This window comes from Clavelina lepadiformis, chromosome 1 (genome assembly GCF_947623445.1).
Source record: "Clavelina lepadiformis chromosome 1, kaClaLepa1.1, whole genome shotgun sequence".
In the NCBI taxonomy this organism is placed as follows: Eukaryota; Metazoa; Chordata; class Ascidiacea; order Aplousobranchia; family Clavelinidae; genus Clavelina; species Clavelina lepadiformis.
The window spans coordinates 28497331-28515278 of NC_135240.1; the positions used below are offsets into that span (position 1 = coordinate 28497331).

A 17948-nucleotide genomic window follows, 5' to 3' on the forward strand; every position below is an offset into this window, starting at 1 on the left:
CGCTTCTGTTGTGGTCATTTTCTTCAGCTTAATCAAGAAACATAATTCGAAAAAGTAATTTACCGATGCGCTTTGTGCGGTGATGCGTGAAATTATCGCGAGAATATGATAAACCACTCCCTGGTTGTCAAAAGAGATGAAGATTTGCTTCCTGCTTCAAATATTGTATCGTTTATTTTTGCCATTGACTGTGGAAAGCAAAAGGTTTCATGACGACCTTGTTATATGACGTCATATGAACAAGAGATTGAGTCTTAAAATTGCTCGTGAAAAGCTCTCACTAGGTGTCGAGTTCATCTTTCTGTTTATTTATTATCTTGTCATGACAAAGCAACGAAATAAAAGGCACATTGTGAAATAACAGAAAGAAAATGCCATGACAGTCACATGAATAACTTAAAGCATAATTTGATGGTTCGTTGCGACGTGACGTGGCGTGACAGTGTTTTTGACGTCAGTATCGTGGCTTGAAACGAGAAGGATGCGATTTGAGCGGAGAAAAACAACGAAGGCCGGAGAACACTGGACAGATTCGGAGGCAGGAGCTGATTCGTCGCACAGTGATGTCGGCAATGATCAAGCGGAATGTCGCCCTCATGTGGCCAGTCTCAACCCGGCTGCAGTCACCCAGTCTAATCCTCCAGATGGCGCTGCGAGTACTTGTTGCAGTTGGATAGTTTGTTGCCCGTGGACCAGGCCCGGTACCGTCTGAAGAGCATCGGGGATTGACCCCGGGGTTAGAGTCTGAATAGGAGCACCGCTGACGTAGACGATATCCCTCCCGGGAAAAACCCCGCCATTTTGAATAAAGAGGGGCTGCTTGAGGGCCGCGTTCTGATTGGTGTTTGGCAGAGGGACGTAATGACCGGCTCTGGCCATGACGTTGAGATCCGCGATTGAATTGGTCACGGATGGCTGCGTCGGTAGGAGGGCGGGGCTGGGGAGGGATTTGAAGGGGAGTCTCTGTAGAATATTCGATGAAAATACTCGCGATAAACTCGTCTTAGATAAATTTACTCGACTATCGAAGCATTGCCTCACCAGCGGCGCTGTGGAGTGCAGGATGGCTTGCTGATTTCTATCGTACGGCGACCATCTCGGTTTGGGGGGTTTCCCTTCCATCATATTCTTGTGTCTCTGACTGGCCAGGTGCTGAGAATAAAGCTGAGATTTATTACATTTCAGGGGGAGCAGGAGAAAGCAAAGGGCGGTACCTGAGATAACTGGATGTCGGAGTTGAGGGTCACTTTGCACACGTTGCATCGGTACTGCTCCTGGGCCATAGAAACATAATAAATAAAGTTCTAAGATTCAAAACTTAAAACATAGAAGGCAGGTGTACAATTCTACGATGGAAATATAGATGCGGTTTCATTTGCGCTTTAAAGAACTGCGATTCCGCGTTGGGGTTCCAACCTACGGCGACTACGAATAACTCTTCCTACGCCTTGCACCGGAATAGTTCAAACTCCACATTAAGAAATCGAACTTAAAATGTTTTAGCAAATGCTTCAATTTTATTCGACACTAACGCCCACTAACGCCCAAACTAACAGAAGCCCTCAAATTATCTGGAAAATTTGGAGTAATCACCAAAATCTTCTTTTTAACCTGATAACTCGTGTTTGGTTGTTCAGGTGTAAGTAGATAGACGACCCGGCCCTTCACTTTACTTGAAACGACTTACCGACTTTGTTTTCGGTTTGTCGTCACGTCCGGATTTCGGTGGAGTGGGAATCCCCTGAAGGGTATTTTTATGACGTAGGCTGTTGCGATGTTGCTTCATTTGGTTGTCAGAGTTGACATAGACATCACATGTTGTGCAGTGGAGCGATTCTTTGAAAACTGGAAGAGATTCAGGATTTAATTCATGCTCGAGGTGCATGGATGAGATGAAGCCGGCATCTCACCTCTTGGAGGGGGCTTCTCTATCCTCGTGATGTAGCTTGGAAGAGGATCCGGGAGATTTACGTCACGTGGGGGTGGGGAATCCCTGCGTTTCGGTGACGTCAACTCGCCACTTTCCCTCGCCGCTGAGAAATCGGAATCAAATGATGACGTCTCGTCATTTCTGGGCGATGACGTCTTATCCGATGATGGCTGCCCACTAGCGCCCTCATCTGGCGTATGATCGGTGTCGACCTGCGATGAAACGAAAAAATATGAAATTGATTTCAGGGGATTATGATGACAGGGCTCATAAAATTGATGCTCACCGATCCTCCTTCTTCTTCACAAGGTATCATCAGATTCTCACTTGATCTTCCAGCCTCTGTTCCTTTGTTCTTCTTTATGACGTAGGCGGCGGTCTTGGGCACTGATAGGGTGTGGACATCGCTAGATGCGGTTGATTGTCTGCTTGCTACCGGGGAGGATCCTTCAAACCACTTTCTTTTATCATTTTCGCTCTTATCTGCCATCACGTGGTAGGGGTGGTACCGTATCGCTGGCAGCGTCACCTTGCGGACTGGTTGGTTTCTTTGCTGCTCATCGCCAAGGCATTGGTGCGTTACGTCACCAATTAATGACGTGATAGGACATTTTTCGCTTTGTGGTGGTGTAAAAATCGTGTTGGCTGCAGAAGCGACAATTAGTGGTGGGTTGTCCGAGTTTCCCCCGAATTCGGAGCGACGGTTGTCATCTGAAACATTGAAGTCAGTTTATCTCGTTTTAATTTGCAACATTCCGATTAATTACGTCACCAATGCTTTTGCTGAACAAATGTGACGTAATTACAGACGTTCGCATGCGCCACCAAGTGATAAGACACGCCATAAACATAAACAACCAACAGAAAATGACTCAGCATATAATCAGGGCCAGGTTCAAGTTTATCTCAGTGCCACGTCACACAGACCAGACGACACCTCAACGTTGTCTTTTTGCCTTGTAACAACCCTCTCCACAACTTGCCACCGGCCCTGACTATAATTACGTCACAATAACTTTTGTGACAGTTCATGTTCGGTTGCTCACCTTCGCATCTGTCTTGCTCGAACATTCCAGAAGAATGTTGCGCGCTTGAGGGGTCGAAGTGAACCTACAGCGGTGGAAAGGTGAGTTAGAGTCGCCACAAAACATGGTTTGCTTGGCCGCCCGCCATGTTGGTGACAAGAAATATGGCAAAGTGCCTACAGTGCTATACGAGCTTGTAAAGAAATTCTGTTTCAAGAACAAATCTCCACGTTTACAAACTCGTCATAAAAACTTAAAAGTGAAATAAACAGTTTTAATAAAATTTTTATTAAAACCCTTCGAGCACATGTTGTGAGATACCGCCAATCACGTCAACCACCGCCTTGCGCATAAAACTTCCCTTACAAGTTACGTCATTCTCACTGACTTAGCATCACAGCGGTCACCAAACTGGTGCCTGTGCAAAACTTTCTGGAGGTCCGCAAATGTTTAAACTCCTGAGCCAACAGTTGGTTAACAATGTTTCTGGTCATTGTGACATCATAATCCATCAACAACAGGTATTATCATGTTGTCAAATACAATATAAAAGCAAGTTGCTGAGAGTTTTATGCTGCAGAAGTAGCGCATGACTGTCTGATGCTGAAAGGCTGAGATGTCTATTACGATTGTGCAGGAGATTTCCTCTAGTAGTCTATATGGGGTCATTGGTTGAGGGGCCACTATCAAAAATAGGTTGTGGCTTAACACAACAGCAAGTCTCCGCGGAAAGTGGAGGCAGAAACATCCCTCCAAGCTTTACACGCGAGGTTCTACCGTCAGCTATAAACTACGCATAAACCCCCCAGCACTGGGTGGCCATCAGGCTCTAATCGCGGCCCTATGGCGCGCCTGCTGAGAACTCTCTAATTTAATTGACGCGATTAGATTAGTGACCTGGAGATGACGCATTAATAGACTCTGCCACGAACTGGAATGAAACAGAGTTTAACTTTGAGCGATTGTCCTTCCAATGCGCTGAAATTATTTAGTAAGTCTTCTACGAACCAGCTGCCTCACAACTACAAGCATTATTGCGTGGTCGACCATTGTCTCTAAAGTAGAAGCACAAAAGCGATTTGCGCATGCGTATTGTTTTATAAACAAGACGAACACGATTTTTAAAAGGAAGCTGGAGCCCTGCTGGGAACAGGCGAACGCGCTGGTGAAAGAATTCCCGGGCAGAGCAAAGTTTCCCTTCAAGTTTTGATTGAGATATAACTTCCTTTAGCGCACTGTCCGCCATGGTTTCGACGTGATGTCATTGTTACGCTTGTTTTCTTTCTATGAGGTCACACACAACCTAAAGTCTGGCTTATTCACGGTTGGGAAAGTCTTTCATACCAATATGGCGATTATATCTTAATTGTGACGTGTGCTGTAGCCCTGTGGAATGAAGCGAAGGCAAATATATCATTGGTTTAAATCAAGGCGCAAACGACGCTTTTATTTCTACTCGGTGTGTTTGTCGAGACAACAAATATCTGGCGGTTATGTTGTCTGAACAAACTTATCACCAGCAATCTTCATCTGCACAAATATTGTATATCGAAGCAAAATCATATTTTTATCGCTGCATTCTGACGCGCAGTCTAAGCCTTATTACGTCACAATGCTTTATAGCGTAATGTCGCTTTGCAAGGAAGTGGTTCGTTGAGTGGAAAGCGCGGTGCTGGTTGGCTGAGTGAGATGTCCATGCATGTTGCAGCCGTGGGCGGTATTACACTGAATTGGCACCAAACCTGCCTCATTTGCTCACCTTTGATGGTATTTTGCAGTCACTCCTGGAAGCTCGGGTGCCTCGTCTCTTCTGCGCGGAGAGCGCTTCCTTGAAAATCGCCTTCTCGACTGGACCGAGCTGCTCCGACAAGAAACAGAAAAATATGAATTTATCAGCCAACTAGCAATCTGGCGCATAACAGCAGAAAAATGATTCACACACAGCCTTCATATTTCTAGTTTTTATGCGGAAATGACAAACTGGAAACTGGACGGCTGCTTTTATGCGGTAAATACACAACCGCACGTTACCTTGTTGAAATGCTCAAAGAATAAAGTTTACATTTACTAAAAGTGAACCTGCGTTTAAGATTTCTCTCTGGTCTAGAAAATATAAGCTCGGCGAAAGCTGACAATCTTGTCTCGCCGACACGAGTGGGGAGAAAATAACCGCGAAATCATCTCGGAAATCTGACAAATGTTTCTCGCCTCTAACAAACTTGCCCACCTATTAAGTTACTGGCTCTACTAACACTGATTGTTAGACACTTCAGCAGTAATTACGTCACAATAGGACGACGCGCTTACTGTTTAAGACGTTCGGAACGAAATAAAAAGCTGACAGGTTTAAGGCGCGCGCTGATGCTTAAATATGAAAGAAATATTTGTTTTCTGTTTGAACTTCATATCGAACAAGTAAGGTTCGGCGCTTGAACAACCTTCAGCAAACAATTGAAGCAGAATTATACCAGAGGTGAAAGAAGTTGGTTTTATAAAGAGAAGTGATTTGGTGCTGATTGCGCTCGCAGACAAACTACTTTGGCATTTTGTCGTTGACTTTGCTTAGTTAAACCGTGTCGTGTTCGTTGTAAATCTTGATCAACGCTATCAGACGTTTGCGCGCTCACTCATCTAAGAGCCAACATTCCTCGCTCGAACATCTCTGTAATTGCAACTCGCCACAAACCGGGATTAACTTTTAACGCTCCAGCGAACTCACATTCCCTGAATATAAACAGGCGACCATAATCTGCCGTCGCTCAGATTGTTGCTTCAAAGGGTTTGAGCTCGTTTGCTGCTCTGACGTAGAACTTTCATCACAATCGCCAACGGGACAACTTTCCCGTCAGACTCCGCTCTTATCTGGAACAAGTTTGTCAGAAAAAAATAGAATTTGAGTCTATTTGCGGTTCAGACGAGTCCAGGGTTGAAATTAAGACAAGTCGCTTTGAAATTTGACCTGGCTGCCTCAGCCCTGGTCTCCTGGCGACCTCGATCGTGTAAACCGGCGTCTCCCGAGTGGAAGCTCGTTCAAAATTTTGACGCTTTGCTTAATTTTGTTTTTCTTCATCATCTCCCCCCACGGGAGCCTTATGCTGACGCGCAACATCCGCGCAACGACATCACGCCTTAGACCGCGCTAATTATCTTCTTCAAGTTCGAGGTTTAGCCTTTTTGCGCATGCGCACTGCAGAAGACTGGTATAATTTAACTTCTGCTATAAGGTATAATTGATTTCGCTCTAGCGAAGGTCGCGGGATAACGCGAGTGACAACAAAGCCGAAGAAATTAAGAATTTGGCGGATTATGATGAGACGAAGGATCGTTTTATTCAATTATACGTCATCCGGACATTATCTGAGAAAGACCAAGAGGTCGCGTAATTTCAAATCCCCTGGCGCCTCACGCGGCAAACTAATTTAAGAGCACTATGAAGTCACAATGGACGGATTGTGGTATCATAGACACAACTTCAAGAAAAATCGATCGGTGTACGGCTTTAGGCCTAATGAGTCGGGCAATTTATTTTGTTATAATTTTCTATTTCAATCACTTTAACGAAGTTAGAAAAATTAAACGACGTCGCATCGATCCAATTCTATCAATTTCGAGAGAGCGGTCGATATTATTTGAAGAAAAATGAACCGACCCAGCGATACACCTGCACCGGTATAACTCCACAACAGAGAGCAAATTAAAAACAGAAAATTGCCTCCAATTCTAAACTTTTCGAATTATTTAGGCAGTTTGGGTTGGTTCGTGTTGGACAAAATTCAAAAATTTTCCGAACATTTTTAAGCTTCTCAGTGCACAGAGTTATAGATTATTCCGACGCAGAGGTTAAGGTGCAAGAAGACCTGCTTTAAAGATTTGAGCGAAGATAAGTTCGAAATGTTTCTGCATCTTCCTCAGTCAACGAGGTTAAGCTTCTCGCCAGAATCGACTTCGCGCGATATAAATGACGATAACAACCAATCACCTGCTTCATGCTCTTCCTTTCAACTTTATCCACCAGAATTTGCTGCGTTTTCTTTACGATTCTGACGTCACCACAAGCCGGAGTGAGGTCTTCAATGTGTGACGTAGATTGTCGAATCGGAGATGGAGACACTGAAAGAAGAAATTTTGATCGCAATTAATCACGGCTCGTTAATTTATAAGGCACTTAAACAGCAATCATCTCACACTCAATGCAACAGATGCTGGCGGCGTAAAAGACTGCGTTCTATCAAACTCTGCAAAAGTTTTTGAGTTAAAGCTTTTACTCAGAGCTGTGTAATAATTATACAGCAAGAAGCTAAACTTGAAGCCTGTTCAAGACAAAATTATTAAAATCTTCACAGATCTTTGACTGAATTAATCTTGTTCGGTGGAAAATTCTCATCATCTGTTCATTTTTACCACTGAGGTTTGCAAGATCTGCCAAAGTTGGTTCCTTGCAAGTAATTTCTCGGTTTTGGTCAAAGAAGAATTAGAACTGGGCTGCTTTCTTATCAGAAGCGCTGACGTATGGTTTGATGTGAACCAGGCTCGGAACAGACGCGCGAGATCGCGATGACCTCGATGGAAAGTTGACCCCTGGCCAGGATGAGTTCAATTAGGAGATTAATTTATCGATCTCGCCACAGGTTGGAATCTCTCCACTTAAATAAATGAGGAACCGCGCAGTCTACCTCGGTACGTATGCTTCCTACTGACCGACTTAGATCATCTCAAAGCATTCATTTGAGAAAACTGGACCAGAATTGATCAAATGAATTGCGGCCGCACCTTCCGTATCCAACCACACAACAATAAATTGCCATCAGCTGCCGTGTAAATAATTCATCCGCTGAAATTTGATGAAATTTTATCACCAAATAACTTGCGCTACCGTCAGTAACACTGCGCATGCGCATTCGCTCACTTTTGTTTAATGCCATGACGTCATGACGTCGCAGGCACCGAGTTCACTTGAGTTATGACGTCACGTTAATGCTGAAAGTGGCGGGAACGCCGTTTTAAATTTTGTGGAAGCCGATTGTTTTATCTCCATTAGAACGCTAGCTATTCGAATATGACGTCATAATCCGATCTGTGCTAAACCCGACGGCTATCCAGCGATATAGCCATTATGAAATCATAATAAGTCGCTCTTACTTGAAGCAAGAATTCCTCTTTCTGACGGGAACATGGAACCTTGCTCGATGTGTCCCGGATGTAGCGATCCCTTCCCCAGAACTTGAGGGGTCGTTTCGAAGAGGTTCGAAAAGCTCGGCTGTAACATTTCGAGCGGTTGGATCGGGTTCCCGGGAACGGGAAGAATGTTATTCTGCAGCGATCTTGCCATCATTCGATCTCGGCCGTTTGGAAGATATAATCCCGGGGTGCACACGCTGAACAGTTCAGGCTGCAAACATTCCAGTCTAAGTCCACTTGGCGGGGGAATATGCCCCTGCAGGGGGTTTGTGACGCAATAGACGCCCCCAGGGTTAATGAAAGGTAGAAGGGGTAGCTGTTCGCGAGGAACAGTTGACATCACGTGATCTTCTGATAGATTTTGATTGGTTAAAAGCGTTAAGTTTTTCGTTCTTCTCGGTTTGAGTGATGAAGAATTTACGTTCGAGTTTCAACTTCAAAGCAAACAGGTTTTAGAAAATATTTCTGCAAGAAAAGAAAATGTCGGTAAAACTTTGAGCTGAAATATCGAGATAAGAATTCTCAGTCATCAACTTTCTTCACTCCTCCGAGCTGTTCATTAAACTCGAAATTTTCCGACCGCCTTCCTCGCCGCTAAGAACTCGACACGAGTCGACGGGAAAGTGGCCATTACTTGCTGATGTAATCAAAACAACGTTTCCTTGGAAACAAATGCCCGCGGCCCTTTTATGAAGTCATAAAGACGTGATTTTTGATGACGTGTTAAAATTGTACTATCCAGTAATTAGTCAATTTCGTGATGAATTTGAAGTCATGTCCCAGGTGAGACATCGATACCTGTCCAGTCACACGGAGATGAGTTTCTCGGAAAAACGTTTTTTTACGAAACTTGAAACATGGTTTCTATGGGCCGGCTGCTAGAGACAAATGCGCTGATATTTGCGATGACAACCGCAGTTTATGTCTTGAACCGCAAAACCAAAATTACCTTGTTGTTTGTTTGCTTCGCTTGGTCTTCTCCAACTAATCGTTCGTATTTATATCGCTCCGGGCGAGATAAGATCTTTCAGTGACGTAAGAAGCGACCATTGTTACTATTAAACGCTCAACGAATCAGAGTTTGGTATTTTTAGTACGTGACTTTGTGCTTTGATGTTGCGCGGGTGGCGAATTCTTGATTAAATTTTCTAAATTTTCCATGATTCAGTAAAAAGTTCTGTTTCTGTTTACCTCGCTACTGTCAACTCTTCAAATACCAGCTAAAATCTGTCGCAGTCACCTACCAAGTCTACTTTGCGCTGCAAGAATTCACCAAACTGCAACCTCCAATCTCATTTATCCGATTTATAGAGGGCAAAATCTTGCACCAACTTGTCAGTTTACTTCTAAATGGAGGTTTGCCAACAATCCCAGCTGGGACTACTATGAAGCTTTTAGCGGCCCAGTGCCATCTCCATAAAGCTAAAAGCAAATTTTAAACTGGCGCCGATTTCTGGTTGTAAAATTTACTCTTCCTGTTTGACATCACGCTGCTAAATTTACCTCGTCCAGGCAGAACGTCGCATTACAAGGCGCTGCCAGTATCTGGGCTACGACCTCCGGCCTGGCTTGCTGGCCACGTCGTAAGTTTGATGGCGGCTCTCAAGTGAAGTGGCACCAGCTTCGACTCTCTATATTTTGAAGATGACTCGTTCTGTCTGACGACAAAATATTTCGATGTTTCTTTGAACAAATCGCGAATATGACACTTATTATAGAGGGCCCCCCCCTCACGTGGTACTTGACGCGTTCTAAAGAGCAACCGATCGATTTTATCCGCTTGTTTATCATGTTTTTAATGTTTCAAATAAAGCTGACTGGCCACAAACACCTGCCCGCGTGTCCCCCTCAAACCTATCTCTGAAGCAATCACTATTATATGACGTCATCAATATATGCTGGCATTGTTTACAAATTTGAAACAAAGTTTAGTTTTTCGCGAATTTTCTCATAAAAGTCGAGGCTAGAATTCAATTGTTTGATCGTTGCCAACCGCGACCTTCGCACAACTGGAGATTTTTAACGATTTCTTAACAAGCGCGAACGATTTTTATAACTCGCCAAACTCAGCTCTGTAAATCGGCGAGTTCGTAGAAAGCTGGCGATAATCCGGCGTGGTTGGCTCACAACGATTCAAACTAAGTTCCTGTCTTGTTTTTGTTTTTATGGAGTTAAAGTTGGACCAAAACCAGTTTGATCTTGGTCACCTCAAACAAGATTGCTGCGAGCCTTAAGGCCAGGACAGTTGAAGTCCCTTGTATAAGAACGGACCTGTTCCGCATTTTAATTTCAAAATAATATCAAGTTATTTTATCGAGGCTTGGTTTCCAAGCAATGTCCTCTTTCGTACCTCCAGTGACCTCACAGAATCCACAAGATACTTCCCTACATCCGGAGCGACGGCATTTATTATTTCACATCTTAAACTGAGAAAGATTCCCTTAAAACGTTGCTCAATCCCGGCACCGAGGTGAGCGCTTTATTTTATATGGAGACGATGGAATATCGAAGGTCATAAAATTTTTACGACGGTTTGATTGAAAGGTTGAAATATTCTCACAGGAAGTCTTAAACAACCAACACCCCCACCAAGCAACTCTAAACTCCGCGCTCAGCGCTTTATATCGCGACCCTGCGTCTATACCTTGCCTTCATCCGCCAATGTTTCCAGATCATTTCGATCTATCCGCGATACATGACCTACTATGACGTAACAAAAGGTAAATAGATCATTAATTGGTCAAGCTGAACAACTTAACCTGACGTCACTGCTCATAAATCTTCGTAGATTCATTTCCTGCCCGAATTAATCGCTTTGTTCGATGTTCGAGGCCGTTTCGACCAATTTCGGTTTCATGTTAAGTCTTGCAGCCAACTATTTAAGGGTAGATTGCGACCCGCTAAAAGTTGTTTCACAAAACTTAACTCTTTGATTTTCTTTGTAAGTTAAATCGCTTCCACTTTCTGTTTGAATGTGGAGTCGAGCAACATGAAGTCAACTACTTTCACTTGCGCACGTTTACATGCAAGTTCCTGTTTATTTTGTCCTCGCGCTAATTATTATCTCTTCTGCGAATGGACTTTAAGAGGCGAATAACACGATACCAGATCGTCGTAATTACATGTTTGAGCTCCACAGTCCTTTAATGAGCATCACTCTCAGCTACAAACTTAAAGCTGCAATCGACGTAATTGCTTCAACTTAAAACTTCTCCTGGTACGACCTTGGCCAGGTAGCATACAAGCCCACGTGAGCACTCAGCTGATATTATGCTGTCTTCTGCGCTGCATAATTTCCAGGCTCAATACTTTCCCATACAAACCCCCGCACTGCATCGTACATCATTTGCATGAACGTAACTTCCTTTTTGGAAAGTGCCTCATTATGGTGTCATAATACCATTTGTCAAACCTCAAAGCTCAATAGAAGCTATTTCCTGGAACCCCCACTAATGAAAGGTGGCAAAACACAATTATGCCGCAACAATCGAGCGTCCCTCGCATGTAAATGAACTTCTCGCCATGTAAATCGATTTTCATTGTTTCTATTTATCATTTTTCGAGAGCATTGTTCGGTGCCTGTCGCAAACAAACGAGACAAGTTTTGCATTCACAGCATTCAAATATTCGCTCTGTCCTGTCTTTTTTTGCGACACCTTGTGACCAACAAATTCTTCTTGTCAAGCCTTATCCATAGAAATCGTACAATTAGAAGAATCTATCGCTGAGTTCTCACGATCGTATGACGTCAGATGAATTATGCATGAGACGGTGAACAAGATGTCACGGTCAATTATGGATGTGACCTGGTGTTGTCAGGACCGAGGATTGCCGTGATTTGCTCTTTTTATCTCATTTCAATTTCAATCATTTTATTTTTCGTCAAAAGCGCGGTGGGGACGAAAAATCAAGCCATTTGTTACTAACACGCGCCAATGAACAGGATAAAGTGACAAAGCCGAAAAGACTTAAAACGTGCTCAAGAAAAATAACGTTGATATTTGCTGGTAACAACTAGCAATGCCACTAAACCTATAATTAATTAGTTAAATCCATAAAACATAAGTTGAAAAAGCGAAAATTAAGCAGACGAGCAGGTGGTGTGTTCAAGCAACGGATGATTAAATATTTCTTCAATGCTGTACATCAGTGGATGGGAAAACCACCACAAAAGAAACCCCATCCTGGGCAAGAACCCGGTTTCTAGTGGTCATAGCTGCACTAAGGAAGAGCGTTGTTGATTAGCCAGAGTTTGTACAGCAAGAATGCACACCAATGATATTATCTTTGGAAGATGAGATGACAATACTGCTCGTTGCAAGATGGAAACTTCTCTGGTACATCGACAGTGATGTGCGGAAAAAGATGCCAACGCTGTCCAATAGATGATATTGCTGAAAGGAAACATGAATGTTTAAAGATGATGACGCTTTTTTTATTGCAGCTGGTCATAGACAGAGTAAAATATTTGCCACAATTTGCTTTTTTTCTAAAATGCGATTAAACTGAATAATTTCAAATCAATTTTAAACGAAAAAATGTAATTGGTTGATTTTATTGTACATCAGCATGCTCATCGCTATACGCTAGATGACGCAAAGGAGTTGTTCCATCCATAATTTGGCAAAGTTTGTGGGATTGCGTCGGTCAACGAAAAATGTTGAATAAAAGGTCAAAACGCCAAAATAAATCACTGAGCTTCATTTGTTCTATTAAATCAGGGGTTTCAAACCAGGGGAGGGAAGAAGATTTTTAAGGGGTGCAAAACCTATAGGGGTGGGCAATTATTAGGACACTTAAGCAATAAGTCACTCATCAGTGAGGGAAATTTTATTAAAGATTGCATTTTTAGTTCACTATAATGTGTATACGACACATTTAAGCCCCAACTAATGTTTAAAAGTGCGATTAAAGCAGCGCAAGGAAGTTGCCTGAAGCAGTTAAAAGCTTGCAACAGACACTCAAGCTTCAAACAATGCAACATCGACATCACATTAAAAGTTTTCAGGGGCTGCAGCAAGGGATAATAAAGGTTGGGACCCTTGCACTAAGTTATCACATTTTTCAAATTCTTTGGCATCCTGTCTCATGTTGTTCAAAGTATTTTGTCTCCAAGTTCAAGCGCATTAAACTAACTTCAAACTTGAACTTGAGCCTGCGGTTGTCGGGCGCTCCCCCACTTTGATTTTTTCATAAAAGTTCACTTTTCCGAAATATTTCAAGGTTTGTTGAACCTCGTTCTTCCCTCATGACTCACATCTGTCGCGCTTCCCGCTATTTTTAGCAGATTTCGTCATCTGTGAGATAACGGCTTCAGCCGATTCTATTCCAGTCAAGAATCGTCAGAATAATCAAGCGACCGATCGGTGGTTTCCCTGGATCTAGATGACGTAATATGTGCTGGAAAAATTACTCTATTGACGTAGAAGTTTTGTAGGTTGCTAGGCAACCGTGCTTATTTATCAGAAAGATAAAAAGGGAAGTGCACGGCAATAGCTCCCCCATGTGGTGAGTAGTTCGTTGTGGAAGGTTGCTCTGTTCCTAAATACCCAAAATCCTAGCATTAACCAAAACCTTGTAAGACGTCAGAATGATGTTGGTATTACAAGGGACGAGACAAATATTTTCTCTGCCGGAATGCGAGTGGTTAATCCCGGCGTAAACATCGCGATGTGCTCCTGTTTCGTGGCCGTCAATCATCGGTGGCTTAAGCGGCCGTTAATAGGTGATTTCCAGCGAATGTTACATAACTAAAGTAATAACGACAGGTCCATACCCCGAAGCGCAGTTGCTTCAAAACAACCCGGTCAAGTAATTAGATTCAAGCAGCAGCCGAGTTAATAATCTCGAAGATACAAATGAGAAAGTGCTTGGATTGTCTCTGCCCTGCTGTCCCAATCATGGCTTTTATTTTTAACTTAACACGCCCCTGTACACGTGACCTGCGAACATGGCATAAGAACTAAACGTCTGGGCGAGGTTCGAGCTCTCAAATTCCTTTCAAGTTATCGCCTCTCTACGCTGATGTATGCAAGCTAATTGTAAACAGTTCTGATAAATAGTTCTATTATTTTAATCGTGGATCATTAGCAGTAACGTTTTCAGTTCTATGTCAAACTACTTTAATTGAAAAGAGGTTCAAGCACTCGCGATTCTGAATGAAACACAAAGAAGCTGCAGCCACGTCACAATGTATCGTACAAAGGTCACGTGCATTTATCTCAGGTGCTCCTTCTGCTCAATAAGAGTTGAACGATTGTTTTCAAATATCGCACAGCGCTGGAATGTAGACTGCTGGGCGTGGCGACAACAATACATCCAGATGTCGCATCTGCCAGCCTCGACCTACTTTTGCAGATGAATAAAAATTTAAACTTCCTGTTTTTTTCGATCAACTTTATCACTTTTATGAAATCTCACTGCGGCGATTTTGTGAACAATTTAAGCTGAGAAACTTCAAATTCTCAAACAATTCTTTTGTACTCGAGCATCTTCGTCGAACAACTCAAGTTCACGGTCGTTGATAGGGAGCATACGGGGTCAAACAAGCGCCGATCTTTTTAGAAGGACGGCGGCGACGAAATGTCAACAAAACAGCGACCGATCAAATCGTGAACCTTAAAGTGACGTCATAAATGCATTGGCGATGAATGTTGTTACAGTGGTTAGGCTTGGACCGATAAGCATGCCCAAATATGGTATAAGTTTCATTTCTATTTAAAGAAAGACCTCGCTCGATAATTTCCAGTTCTTTGACTTCCATCAGCGTCACACCTGACACCAAATGATAGGCGTGGCACCTCACCAGATGTCAATAGGACACTTGATCGGTGCCAGGCCGTGCCATAACGTCGAACTGGATTACGAGCCACAAATTACCACTTTCCACGCGAGTAAAATGCGCGCTCGAGTCTGGGAAAGTGCGACCAAGTTAATTGTATCTCTGGAGCGTGCTGTGGTCAGAGCCGTACAATGAGGAGCCGGGCACCTGTGGCCGCATTACAAGACAAGTCGGCTTCAGATTATTTTAGGGACTCTCCTAATCATATCTTTCTTACAAGTGACGCAAAAATTCTGGCGAAGGCGCTGGGCGTCGACCTCTTTCGTTTAATTAAGTCTGAGATCAAAGAGAAATATTTTGGTTAGAGAAACATTTCGACTCGAGTGACGTTGAAGGACGCGATTTGAGATTGATCAAATTTTCAAAACATTTTTCTCGCTTGTAATTGCACCAGCGCCAAATCACGTGGCTCAGTGATGAGGTCAGCCAGGTATTAAGTTTTTTCACCGGATGTTTGTCTCCAACTTTCGATGCGATCACCTTGTGACGTCATAATCGTAATTTGAAGATCGAATGTTATCGAACAATGAGGTCATAAAAAATCAAGTTCGGGCTTTACCCACACAGATTGAGGGGTTATTTGGGTTTTTGGGCCAACAAAACAACGATGCTTGGACGGAATTTCATCGAGCGCTGGATTTCGGTGAAATTCCGCCCAAACTGGGCGGGTCCTTACACGACAATTTACATGAAAGCTTCCAGATTGATCGTCAGAGCCGCGTAAACAAACCGAAGCTCGAATTCAGGTTTTCTAAAATTGAAAATATTCGTCTCATCATCAGTCTGTTTATTTCAAGGCTTGAACTTTCTCATTTAAACTTGTTCGGCCTTAACCGAGAAAAATCCCCTCGTGATGAGAATTTCAGGTCGAGCTTGCGCGATGTCGAGTTCTTCTTTGTTCTTTTATGGCGCTCGTCATAAACACGACGCGATTGAGGGAATTAGTTCATGGCGATCCACCAACACAGAACTTAATTCTCTTATTGGAAGATGATTCAACGCTTAAAGGCTACGGAGAACATTTACCTCACATTTCATGCCAGAGTGCCAGGTAGAAGCAGCAAAGAAATGGGGTCGCTAATTGTTCATTGACCTTCTCTCGTGTTTGGTGAAATATTTCCGGATCTAATTTGACAGTTGAGTTAAAATAGTTGAACCACTTCGAGGTAAGTTTCCAAGTAGAGACAATAAGACGTACTTCACGCAACAGTTGCGTTTATGTCGTACCAGGCGCTCTTTTCTCTTAACCGCTTTCGTCACAGTTGCGTATCTGCCGACCTGTTTTTACAACCTTACCTGTGCTCGCAAACAGCCGAGCCAGACAAAAATATTTATTTTTACGTCACAAAACGAGCGGCGTGCGCTATTTTTGCTCGTAATCCCATGAACCTCGATGGTATTAAATAGATTTTACTTCACAACCAACCCCACCCCATTATAGATTAGCCAGGTTCTATTTTGGATGAAAATATATTTTTAGAAGTACAATTTCCGATTTTGACCAAACATAAGCGGGACTTGCTTCAAGCAGGTCTTATATGCACAGAATCATCGCAGATCAGGGGATCCACCTTACCTGGTCTTCACGTTTTGGTCAAAGCACAAAAAGTTGGACTAATTGAATGATTTAATGAATTGAATTAATTTTGTCCACCACATTGCATTTGGCAAAGACTCGGGACTGTTACCAGCAGATGCCGCACGAATTCGGGCAGAAATTTCCAAATTTCGAGCCCTGACAAATGGCAACAACAGATTTTGGCTTCGATCGGGGAGGTTGTGAGATTTGAGCCAAAGAAGACCTCAACCTTGCACGAGGCGCTTCCGCACAGACACAGACTTTGTAGCGGCGGGAAATCAGTCGCGTCAGATGCGAAATCGTGATACCAGGAGCATTAGTAGACTACGATGCATTTGCAAGATCGCGTCAGAGATTAGGAAACTTTGTCGCGCTCAACCATTGTGACGTGTTCTGTTGAAAGCAAGGCTATCACCAGCAAGCCTCATTGTTATTTTGTCGCTGGATCACTTTCGTAATAAACGAGATAATAGAAGGTGGGGGGGGGGGCGGATTTTATACAATCCAGGATTTTTAAATACTATGAAGTAGCAATGGCAACAACAATCGAATTTACATGACACTGAAATAGTTTGGAACTGTTCAAACATATTCTAACTATAAGTTGTCAAAGTCGTCGCTTCTTCGTGGCATCAGCGAGCGAGATTTGCTAAATCGCGATCTTGTTTCATCGAAACTTTCCGCTTCACTGATCTTGCGTCATTTTGGTAGATACGTCATCGGCTTCATCCAGATATCGGGGAGGGATTTATGAATAGGGGATGGCGACGTCCAATGAATCAACTCCTCGACTTTTCTTTCATAATCGTGTTTCCGCGATTGGTCAAAATAGATCGGGGATTTCCACTGGCAGGGTTGAGCCTTCACAACAAACATCGCATCGTAGCTTCGATCGCATCCTGCCTATGTTGGCATCTAATCTCGACCTTCAACGAATTCGTCGTCTTCAGATTATTTCGCGCCTGGTTGAAACATTCATCTCGGATGATAAAGAAAATTGTAGACGCGCCTGCCTTATTTATTTTACTTATGTCATAATAAAAGACAATTGTTACGTAACTGTTTTACGTTGTTGTAAGGTCGCCATCATAGCGCTATAGCTGTCATAACCGTCGTTATTGTTTTCGAGCACGTTCTAAGCCTTTCATTGGCGTAGGCGAATAACTACTTGAAACTGTCATTGTTTTTGTTCCCATCGCGTCGATTACGTAGAATAAAATGATTGGTTGATGCTCGTGTGAACTTATATCACGTGCTTCCGCCTTATGTAGAAGCAAATTCTCGAATTCTTGCACCAAGGCTCGTGTTCCTGGATCTCGCATTTCGCTCTTTCCACAAAGTAACCCATTTTCTTGTCGCGTGTTTCCTTTCACTGAACTAGCGCGACACGATGTA

At 43.1% G+C, this 17948-nt stretch overlaps 1 protein-coding gene and 1 long non-coding RNA gene across 2 annotated transcripts; one reads left to right on the forward strand and one right to left on the reverse strand.

Moving 5' to 3' along the window:
* Positions 1 to 287: 287 nt before the first annotated feature.
* Positions 288 to 8651, reverse strand: LOC143453348 (uncharacterized). Its single transcript, XM_076954646.1, has 10 exons — positions 8095 to 8651; positions 6935 to 7065; positions 4715 to 4813; positions 2977 to 3040; positions 2217 to 2641; positions 1911 to 2142; positions 1688 to 1845; positions 1215 to 1274; positions 1042 to 1152; positions 288 to 963 (listed from the first exon to the last, which is right to left on the reverse strand). The coding sequence occupies exons 1-10, from the start codon at positions 8471 to 8473 to the stop codon at positions 595 to 597; spliced, it is 2028 nt and encodes a 675-aa protein (XP_076810761.1). The 5' UTR covers positions 8474 to 8651; the 3' UTR covers positions 288 to 594.
* Positions 8652 to 15579: 6928 nt separating this feature from the next.
* LOC143450789 (uncharacterized) lies at positions 15580 to 17783 on the forward strand. The gene is made up of 2 exons (XR_013114775.1): positions 15580 to 16140; positions 17265 to 17783. It is a non-coding gene; the product is annotated as an uncharacterized LOC143450789 (long non-coding RNA).
* Positions 17784 to 17948: the final 165 nt, after the last annotated feature.